This window comes from Xenopus laevis, chromosome 2L (assembly GCF_017654675.1).
Source record: "Xenopus laevis strain J_2021 chromosome 2L, Xenopus_laevis_v10.1, whole genome shotgun sequence".
Classification (NCBI taxonomy): domain Eukaryota; kingdom Metazoa; phylum Chordata; class Amphibia; order Anura; family Pipidae; genus Xenopus; species Xenopus laevis.
In genome coordinates this window covers 121,749,938-121,761,302 of record NC_054373.1, presented here as the reverse complement: position 1 = coordinate 121,761,302, position 11,365 = coordinate 121,749,938, and the positions used below count along the sequence as shown (strand labels likewise).

General features: G+C 37.9%; 1 protein-coding gene across 2 annotated transcripts in view; it reads right to left on the bottom strand.

Annotated features, from left to right (window-relative positions):
* Positions 1 to 509: 509 nt before the first annotated feature.
* cars2.L (cysteinyl-tRNA synthetase 2, mitochondrial L homeolog) overlaps positions 510 to 11,365 on the bottom strand; it is a 28,933-nt gene continuing 18,077 nt past the window's right edge. For both annotated transcript variants that reach the window (NM_001089901.1, XM_041580921.1), the window contains 7 exon segments: positions 510 to 639; positions 1,067 to 1,306; positions 2,625 to 2,723; positions 4,541 to 4,664; positions 7,115 to 7,253; positions 7,457 to 7,523; positions 10,803 to 10,870. In NM_001089901.1, the coding sequence (NP_001083370.1) occupies positions 586 to 639; positions 1,067 to 1,306; positions 2,625 to 2,723; positions 4,541 to 4,664; positions 7,115 to 7,253; positions 7,457 to 7,523; positions 10,803 to 10,870 (791 nt within the window). In that variant the 3' untranslated portion in view covers positions 510 to 585.

The following is an 11,365-nucleotide window of genomic DNA, read 5'->3' as shown; positions in this document are numbered from 1 at the left end:
AGATTAGTCGCCCATCGACAAATTGCTGCTTCTTCGGGCACGAATATCCCCGAACTACCTTCCCGCCTGCTAGAAAGTAAATCGCCAGCACGATGGCACTTCTTCAGGATGGGGATTCTTTTTCCGAAGTTGCCTGAACTTGCCTCACGAGGAAACTTTGGGCAACTTTGAAAAGCCAAAGTAATGCGACTGCCATCCGGCCGGCAATTTACATTCTAGCCGTCGGGAAGGCAGTTCGGGGAGATAAATTGCCCGAAGAAGAAGCTACTTGTCGTTGGGTGACTAATCTCCCGAAATAGCAGCGTGTACCCTGGCCACAGCACATGTGGAGTTTGTGACACCTGATTAACCTAATCTTTTTTCTGGTCAGGAAACTGAAAAGTAAGCACTTTATCTAAAGTTTAAAAGGCATGCAAGTTGCATTTGTTTTGTCTATTTGTATTGCAGGCAAGTGATTTTGCTTTCAGACATCTCAGCTGACTGGAGTAAACATGCAGCAGACACAACAATTGCCTTAACTTATTTTAATAAATATATACAAAATATTTTTACATATCTAAAAGAAATGGACATTACAGAATGAACTTAGGTTTCTTCTTTGCGATCAAGTAGTTCCCATGTTGATGTATCTCCACGGTCCTGAAATATAAATTTCAATAACAATCAAGTGTAAAAGACATTTTGCTGCATGGAATTTCCATAAAGCAGTAGTTCCTAACATTAAGATGATAAAAACTGGCATAGAAAGGGTATATAATATGCCCACCACAAAGCCTATGGGAGCATGTGCAGTTGAAGCGGATTCCTGACTAAGCCCAACTGTGCACACTCCTACAGGCTTTGTGTCACGAGGAGACATGAAAGAATGCTAATGGACAGAAGATGGCTCCACTGCCCAGCTCTGCATTTAGGCTCAGGTTTTTTGTTCAGGGGCACCTTTCTGTTTAATACACAGTGTGGGGAGGGAGAGGTTAGGGTCTGTTACTACTAGTAGGGGTTTAGTTGTCCTTTAACTTCATGCAGGAATGACATTTCCACACTTCAAAAGGTCGTTTTGTCAGTTTACCTTAACATTTATGCCATACACAGCCAGATGTTGGCGCGCTATGTCACAAGCCTGTAGGAGGGGTTCTCTTTCCAGTAACAACTGCCGCCTCCTCTCCTTGTATTGCTGCTTTTCTTCTTGTCCTATTGCAGTTGCTGATTCATGTGTGGCCAGGGAGTAATTGCGTACCTTACTTCTGAAACTGACCATTTCTTCGACTACATTGAAAAGCATGGCGGAGTGTCTCTCTTCTGCAGGGACCTAGAACACCACCATAACGTATCAGTCAAGAGTAACAGAGAAAGTCTCAATGTAGCAAATGATTCATCACAGAGGCTATTTAAATATGTTGCTCTCGTGCATATAATTTAGGGATGCACCGAATCCAGGATTCGGACGAATCCTTCGTTCCAGCCGAACCGAATTTGCATATGCTTTTCTACAAGTAAAAACACACAAAAAAAAAAAGGAAGAGACTGCTCAAGAGACCGCTCGTTCCTCCCCCTGCCAGGTGCTCAGTCTCCAGTGTCCCCACTGTATCCAATAACAAAACTTGACATAGATGGCACTTCTGGACAGTTTAATATAGCAGGTTGCTGGACAAAAACTAACGCGTTTCAGAATCAAATCCCTTAATCATAGGTACCTATAATTAAGGGATTTGATCCCAAAACGCGTTAAATTTTGTCCAGCAACCTGCTATATTAAACTGTCCAGAAGTTCCGTCTATGTCGAGTTTCGTTAAAAAAAAGGTTTTCCCCTTTTTACCCCTAATCTGCATATGCAAATTAGGATTCGGATTTGGTTCGATATTGGGCCAAATCTTTCGCCAAGGATTCAGGGGTTCAGCCGAATCCAAAATAGTGGATTCGGTGCATCCCTAATATAATTTGAGCAGATGTTACCATTAGCTACTTAAAGCAATTTTATTTTGAAACCTAGACATAATAACCAGAAAGACTGCAAAGATGAATCATTGTTCTACCTTAAACAACACTCACACTGCTCCCTATGAATGACTAATGATTTCAATGGATGTGCACATTTCCTTTCATAAGGATTTCATTGCAGCAGCACACAAACTGTTTCAAAAAGTTTAGCAAACTTTTAGAATGTTATAGAATGGCCCATTCTAAGCAACTTTTCAAATGGTTATCATGATTTTTTTTTTTAGTTTTTGAATGAATTTCCTTCTTCTGATTCCTTACAGCTTTCAAATGGGGTCACTGACCCCATCTAAAAAAAACAAGCCCTTTGCAAAACTACAAATTTATTGTTATTGCTACTTTTTATTATTCATGCTTCTATTCAGGTTCTCTCCTATTTATATCCCAGTCTCTTATTCAAATCAATGCATGGTTGTTATGGTAATTTGGACCCTAGCAACCAGAGCTGCTGAATAAAAAGCTAAATAACTTAAAATCCATAAAAATAATAAAAATTAAAACTAATTTCAAGTTGTCTCAGAATATCACTCTATAGATCATACTAAAAGTTAACTCAAAGGTGAACAACTCTTTTAACCACACACTAGCATACAAAATAGTAAAAAGAAAGTGAAGTATGGCAATAACAATACCTGGTTTTGGCCCAAGGAAATTCCCATTATCTCCAGAAATTGTTCAATGTAAGAGACCATGGCACCATAAACTATGGGGCTCCTGGGAGAGCTTGACTCCTACAACAGACAGGAAACCTAGATGAACTCTCAGACTGACATTCAATCCATTCCTTGGCTCCTTCATAACTAAGACGATGCTGAATACTTGGCCAAAGCCATAAATTGAGCCAAGACAATATACAGTATATGATAAGTGGAAATATATTAGCTGTTGAGGGTGAAGTATTTTGTAGTTAAAAGACTAATCTGAAACAGCAGATTAATTTATATTTACTGTTAATTACGCCAATTGCCAGATTTTCATGTGATTCTTTAGCTCAGGCTGTAGATAAATGTCGGTGGCGAAACACACATAAAAGCGTGAAGTCTGCTTTTCGGCACAATGACAGGACTGAGATATTGTGCAGATTGCCACAGAATAATAAACTGTAATATAATGCTACAGAATCATGTTAGCACTAAAGCCAATGTTGTACTGAGGCTGAGGTTTGATGGGTTATTTTAATGATAAAGAAAATGTTCACACTGTTGAAGAAGCCAATAGGAAGGCAGGTCCAGGAGTGAGTAAGAATACACTGGTTGAGTAGCCATCAGGAAGGCAGGTAATGATTTCTGGTTTCTAGGAGTTCAGAATCAAACCAATCATTGTGATACTGGCTGCTCAGCTAGGCAAAACTGTAGTGGATGGGGGGGGCGCTCAGCCAAGCCTAACGTATCTTTTAGGAGTAGTGGGTCTCACTAAACCATCAAGGTTGCTCAACTAGCCTATGTATTTAAAGGGGTATCTCCAATAACCAAACTGTGGGGCTGCTCAGCAAGCCCTGTGTGAGTGCAAGTGGGCAGCTCTGCTAGTCCTATAAACCAACTAGTTACTCAGCGCGTTCAAGGCTATGAAGACTTATGCCATCCATGAATCTTGTCTGTAGGGAAGGAACTGTTATAAAGAGGCTCCTGAAAGTGCTCAGCTATCCTATATTATGTGCAGAACCTATAGTGCCTGATATAATAGATGGACACTAAAGACTCCAGTACCTTAAATTCTGTTTTCAGTGTCTTCTGTACCTACAATCTGTCCTTACCTCCTGTGGCAGGACAAATGAACTGTAGGGAAGAGGAGGAGCCAGCCTTATTTAGAGGAGGAGAAGCTTTTGGCCTCCAGAGGTGATACACAACTAACTCTAACCTTTGCACTGAGTATAAACTCAAAGCCGCAGCTGGATGAAATGGAAAGAGGCAACTTTGCCTGCTTCTAAATTCACCCAAAAATAAACTTTTAGTACCTTGTTCGATGCAGCTTTAAGCCAATTAAACAGACCAAAGGGAGGTGCATAGAATGCCAGGATTCTGTGTATAATGGCAAATCAAGTGCAATGGGGTTTTTAATGCCAGAAAATATTACAGTATTTTCCTTATACCAACCTCACCCCCTGGTATCTTTGAAGAGCCAATTTAGGCTGCTTGCGTAACAAATATGCACTTTCCTTTAAATTTAGCATTTTACTCTGTCTATATACTATTGGCTTTAGACCTATGTCTTGTCTTCCCTTGGTAGGGTACATAGTAAATATGTGCAACTACAAATCTAATGTATTTCAGCACAGACCAGTGCATAGAAAACCGATGAACAAATGCAATTTAGTTTGCCTTTTTCAGGAAAGGTTTAAACTTAAATGAAACCATCTGGCAGATTAAATGTATGACTATAACAAACATAAGCCCAGTTGATACCTGCATTCAAAGCACAAAGAATTATCACGTATTCATTAAAGATATTTTATTTTAGTGGTAATAAGCCAAGAGTAATCTACGGCACATTTCTTAGACTGCTGCAGAGTGGACAGCTGCCATCTTTACATTACATCCTGATGGGTTACCTTGGAAACAGCCTTAAGCTGTCTGTTGCCATGGTGAATGAGGTCCAAAACTGCATCAACTGCTCGGGGGGTGTCAAAGTCATCTGAAAATGCAGCCTTAACATTTACTTTTGTTTCATTCAGCCTTGGACAAAGAGCGAGAGGGAATTTTAGAACAGGAAATCGTATATTTTCAATTATCTATTTTTGTAGAATTTCATCAGATTATTTAATTTAATACTTAATTAGTATGATTTACATAGCTGCCAACCAAAAAAAACCCAGTAGAATTGTTATGCCACTTAAATTATTAAGTATTGTTGTCTTGTTATTTCTCTTATTACAGAGAAAAACTGTTCGTCTGGAATCCTCAGGACCTGGGGTTTTCCAGATTTCTAGTCTTTCCTTAATTTGGATAACCAAACATTAAGGGGCAGATTTATTAAGGGTCGAGTGGAATTTTATGAGATTTATTATACCTCGACCATGGAAATAGCTTGAATCCGAAAAATGTAGAAGTCAATCGCAAAGGTCCCTTGAACAATCTGAAGATGTTAATAGCCTTCATGATGTTCGAGTTTTTTTCAGCGGGTTTTCAGCCGAAAAAGTGATCAATTGAGTTTTCGGTTTGTTAACTCCGACTTCGACTGATTCGAGATTTTTACATTCAAGAATTTTCTTAAATCAGAAACCATTTGAGTTGTGAGTTCATTCGAGGTCTAAAAAAGCTCATAGAGCACTAAAATGTGACCTTTGATAAATAAACCCCACAGTCTACTAAAAAAAATGATTTAAACATTAAATAAACCCAATAGGCTGATTTTGCTTCCAATAAGGATTTATTTATATCTTAGTTGGGATCAAGTACAAGGTACTGTTTAAAGGGAAACTAAAGTCTAAAATAGAATAAGCCTAGAAATGCTGTATTTTGTATACTAAACATAAACTTACCGCACCAGAAGCCCAATTAAACAAATGATTTATGCTTTCAAATTTGGCCAGAGGGGGGGTCACCATCTTGTAACTTTGTTAAACATCTTTGCAAGACCAAGACTGTGCACATGCTCAGTGCGGTCTGGGCTTCAGTTGGGAGGTTAAGCTTAGGGATCATCATAAATTATCGAAACAGCACAAGTCAAATAATATCTGCCATAGAAGCTGATACAGCAAGACTGATTAATAATCAGGATAAGCAGAGTGCACTGGGTCCTGTGTTTTTTTGTGTAATCTAATTTGGATTTTATAGTTTTTGTATGGTTTAATACAAACTTTCTCCAACTCCCCAGAACCAGTGGCTGCAGCAATATAATCTTCCAAATAAAAATCCCAGTTTATCTGTTTAAATCTGGCTCCATGATCTTTGTCCCTGCAGCTGGAGTTGGAAACAAAGGATGTAAAGGCAAAAATAAAATCCCATTTTTACTTTAATAACTGAAAAAGAAACCTATCCCCAATAATAAATCTGAAACCTGACTGAATGCAGTGAAATTCCCCCTTCATTTACTTGCTCTGACTGCCGTGCATACGAATCTCTACATGGTCACCAGCTGTTCTACAGGGAAACAAACAAAGCTGCTCGAGTTCTGGAAAGTATCTTCACCTGCAATTTTGAAAGTATGATCGTTTCCCTGCAGAGCAGTTATGGACCATCTGAAGTTTCCTATCCACAGCAGTCAGAGCAAGTAAATGAAGGGTAATTTCACTGCATAAGCCAGGTTTCTTATAAAAACTGGGGATGCACCGAATCCAGGATTCAGTTCGGGATTCGGCCTTTTTCAGCAGGATTTGGATTCAGCCGAATCCTTTTGCCCAGCCAAACTGAATTCAAATCATCTGACAGAAATTGTATGATTTTTTTGTCACAAAACAAGGAAGTAAAAAATGTTTTCCCCTTCTCACCCCTAATTTGCATATGCAAATTAGGATTCAGCCAAATCTTTCGCAAAGGATTTGGGGATTCAGCCGAATCCAAAATAGTGCATCCCTAATAAAAACAGTAGACATTTTTCAATTAAAGTATAATGAAGTATATAGGTTTCTTTTTCATTAAAGAAAGTAAAAATTGGATTTTATATTTTTGCCTTTACATTCCATTTAATTATTGCAGAGAAAAGGGAAATATGCTTTTAAATAATTTTATTAAAATGGACTCTGTAGGAGATGGGCACTTCCTGTAATTCAGAGCTTTCTGGTTTCCTGATAATGGATACCATACCTGTACCATATTTTAGATGGTATGGGAATGGGATTTCAAATAATAAATCCTACAGCTGTAGTGTGTATAAGAACAATACAATAGATTAAGTCACTACAGTCTGCAGAATTATCAAATACAGAGATGATAAAAACTACCTAACATGAGCCAACCCAAATAAGAGATGAAAAATGAATTGCAGTTTGTCCTTTAGAGCAGTGGCATAAAAGGAGATTTGTGCCCCATGGGAAATCTGTGTTACTCATGAGCGACAAATCTCCCGAATATACCTTTCCCTTAATAGCTAGCATGGGGTTAGCTGCATGTAAAACACACGTGAAATAAGGTTTAAGTAGTTATTAAAGCACTGCATATTAATGATGAGGATGATGTTATTTTACCTTTGCCAGAGTAAAGTTTCCTGCACTGGCTGGCAAATCAGCTGACCTTTCAGATAGGCTTTGGCATCATCGACAAATGAAGAGATCAGGTGTAGGGTATTTACTGCATCATGCATGGACTCCTTGCTGTATTCCACTGCTGCAAAGACATTCAAATACTTTTTAATAGAAATGCTAAACTGACATCGAAATAAAGAGAAGAAAAAACAAAAAGTGTGAACCATGTGACTATCACAGACCTAATGGAAAAATACTATTAATTCCCACGATTTATATAAATTAATAGCAGAAAATAAATTAAATATAATGATAAATCATTACGTGAAATTATAAATTTCATACCTGATTTATATTTTGAACGAAGACAAAACATTCTTAAATGGTCAGGGGAAAAGGACTTTAAAAACTCCTAAAATGGAAAAAAAAACACATTCTGCATCAAAACTAGGCGCACAGTTAACATAAACCTTGTTGCCTCTATACATTAACAGTCATATGAAAAAGTTTGGGGACCCCTCTCAGCCTGCATAATAATTTACTCCACTTTCAACAAAAAAGATAACAGTGGTATGTCTTTCATTTCCCAGGATCGGAGTCGGGGTGTTTTCTGAACAAAGATTTTTAGTGAAACAGTAATCAGTTGTATGAAATACAGGAGCGGCATATGCAGAGGATTGTGAGAATGGTTGGAGACAACCCAAAGATCACCTCCAAAGACCTGCAAGAACATCTTGCTGCAAATGGTGTATCTGTAAATCATTCCACAATTCAGCACAATTTGCACAAAGAACATCTGTATGGCAGGGTGATGAGAAAGAAGCCCTTTCTGCACTCACGCCACAAACAGAGTCACTTGTTGTATGCAAAAGCTCATTTAGATAAGCCACAGTCATTTCGGATAAAAAAAGTGCTTTGGACTGATGAGACAAAAATGTAGTTATTTGATCATAACAAAAAGCGATTTGCATGGCGGAAGAAGAACACGGCATTCCAAGAAAAACACCTGCTACCTACTGTCAAATTTGGTGGAGGTTCCATCATGCTGTGGGACTGTGTGGCTAGTTCAGGGACTGGTGCCCTTGTTAAAGTCGAGGGTCGGATGAATTTAACCCAATATCAACAAATTCTTCAGGATAATGTTCAAGCATCAGTCACAAAGTTGAAGTTACGCAGGGGTTGGATATTCCAATAAGACAATGACTCTAAACACACTTGGAAATCTACAAAGGCATTTATGCAGAGAGAGAAGTTCAATATTCTGGAATGGCCGTCACAGTCCTCCGACTTGAATATCATCGAAAATTTATGCGATGATTTGAAGCAGGCTGTTCATGCTCAGCAGCCGTCAAATTTAACTGAACTGGAGAGATTTTGTATGGACGAATGGTCAAAAACACCGCCATCCAGACACTCATCAAAGGCTATAGGAGGCAACTAGAGGCTGTTACAAAGGAGGCTCAGCTAAGTATTCATGTAATATCTCTGTTGGGGTGCCCAAATGTATGCACCTGTCTAATTTTGTTATGATGCATATTTTCTGTTAATCCAATAAACTTTACGTCACTGCTGAAATACTACTGTTTCCATAAGGCATGTTATAAATTAAAATTAAGTTGCTACTTTGAAAGCTCAGCCAATGATAAACAAAACTTCAAACAATTAAGAGGGGTTCCCAAACTGTATCTAGGGATCTAGGTTCTAGTATAAATTATAAATGTTACCACAATTAATATAGTAATACAACCAGCAACATTTCTTACGTATATATATATATATAGCATTTAAAACACAAATATGTTCTAAGACAATCGTGTATAAAAAGCAAGCTGCTAGGTGGAAAGAAGTTTACACATAACAGCTGGGTGACCCATATATTAGCACATTAGAAAAAAAGTGTCATATTGTAAATGTAAATGTAATCCCAAGGTTACATAAGAATTTATTAAATACTGGCTCAGAGAATTGCCCAGGATGAGAAAGACTAAAGAACACTGTCCAATGGTAAACAAAAATTCTATACAATGCATAAGTGAGGATTACTTTCAATTGTACTGTAATTGTTCAATTACACAATGATAAAAATGATTCCAGATAGAAAAGAGCACATTTGAATCAGTTTAAACAATTTGGAATAAATCAGCTCTCAGATGCAGAGGCTTGTTTTTACTCAGCAAGAAAATGCATTAGGAATTGTCAGAGTAATGTCTATTTGAATAAGTACAACTCTATTCTAGTTCTACCAGATGTCAGGCAATGCTGCAGTTGAGCTACTGCTTAAAATGTTTGTACTATGAATAATTCAAGAACGGTTGTATTTAAGCACAATTTTGGTTAAACTGTTTAATATTGTTGAACTGTAGAAGATAGTTTCCAGATAGGGTTACCCGATGGTTAAGGACAGGCAGTTTAATTGGAGACTGGTACATGTAATGTGCAAATATAACTGCACAAATAATAGTGGTCATGTTCACCCAAACACCCATCTTATTTAAAAGGTATTTGTGTAAAATGCATGCCACATTTAAAGGGGTGCTTGAACTCTCATTTAACTTTTAGTATGCTATAGAATGGCTAATTCTAAGCAGCTTTTCAATTGGTCTTCACTTTTCCTTTTTTATAGTTCTTGAATTATTTGCCTTCTACTTCTGACTCTTTCCAGCTTTCAAAAGGGGGTCACTGACCCCATGGCTGCTATGGTAATTTGGACCCTAGCATCTAGATTACTGAAATTGCAAACTGGAGAGCTGCTGAATAAAAAGCCAAATAACTCAAAAACCACAAATAATAAATAATGAAAAACAAATGCAAGCTGTCTCAGAATAGCACTCTACGTCAAACTAAAAGTTAATTCAAAGAAGAAGAACTCCTTTAACAACCGTATGGAAATAAATATGCGCTGAGCAAAATTTATAAATGTCCCCCAGTGCTTGCAGATGTCTGCGACACTCACATGCTCAGTGGGCTCTGAGCAGTTCTTGAGAAGCGAAGTTTAGGGGTCGTTGTAAATTATCAAGTCAAAAATGAGGTTGGTCTGTAATATAAGCTGATGCTACAAGGCTGATTTTTAAATTCTGATGCTAGTTGCACTGGTTCCTGTGCTGCCATGTAGTAATTATCTGTATTAATTAATAATCAGCCTTATATTGTGACATTTCTATTCTATGTGTACTGTATATTGTGAGTGGGTCCCTAAGCTCAGTAAGTGACGGCAGCACAGAGCATGTGCAGTGAATCAGCAGAAAAGAAGATGGGGAACTACTGGGGCATAGTTGGAAGCACAGATTTTAATGAATAATTAAATAGTGGTTTTATTTTATGAAGAGGTGTGCTCTACAGTTCACCCTTTTTTGTTTTGAGGGGGGGGATACAAGAGACATATGAAGACTTATGTTCACATAGTAACTACAACTACCATTTTCCTAGGTCAGAACTATGGGCAGGCAACAGAGGTGGCTTGCTAGGAGCAATAGAGCTGTCAGTGAGCAGCTGGGGAGGACATAAGTGAGTAAGCAACCAGCAGCAGTGGGTCAGGTGTGCAAGCTAGCAAGCAACGAGCGGTTGAGGAAGTAAGCACACCTGGAAACACCTGAATATATGAATAAATAAGGTCTTTACAACATGATCTAAATCTGCATGAGCAATATCACCTGTCAGTCTGGTGTATGAAACAAAATAGAAGGCACATTACCTTAATTGTCACATAGTTTTTCAAAGATTTTGACATTTTTTCTTCATTTCCTTTCAAATGTAAATGCCCTAAAAGAGAGAGGGAGAGGGAAAGAGTTATCCACATGACATTTGGGCATGCAATAGTTAACATCTGAATCCAAATATAAAGGTAATTTCCAGCCATAAGTAATACGGACATGAAAAAAAATATTCTTAAAATTAAAAATGTACATTAAAAGTTACCTACAGCTCATGTTGACCGTTTTTAACCGATAGGTCTGCTTTTGTAGATAAATGTAACTATTGTTAACAGACTACTAAAGCTCAAATATGGCAGCACCCTCATACAGGATGTCAGATGGGTAATGTAAAAGCATCAGGTAAATACTTTAATGGCAAAATGATAAATACCGTAGCATGCAAAGACAATGTAATGCTGTAAAAAAGGTTTAATTTCTGTCAGTATCTCTTTAAATTTATTCAAGACAACTTTTGACGTAACCTGACCAAAACAACTAACTGTAGGATGTACACGGGCTGATTTAAGTCGGCATCTTATTGGGCAGGGGCCCTCCGATGAGC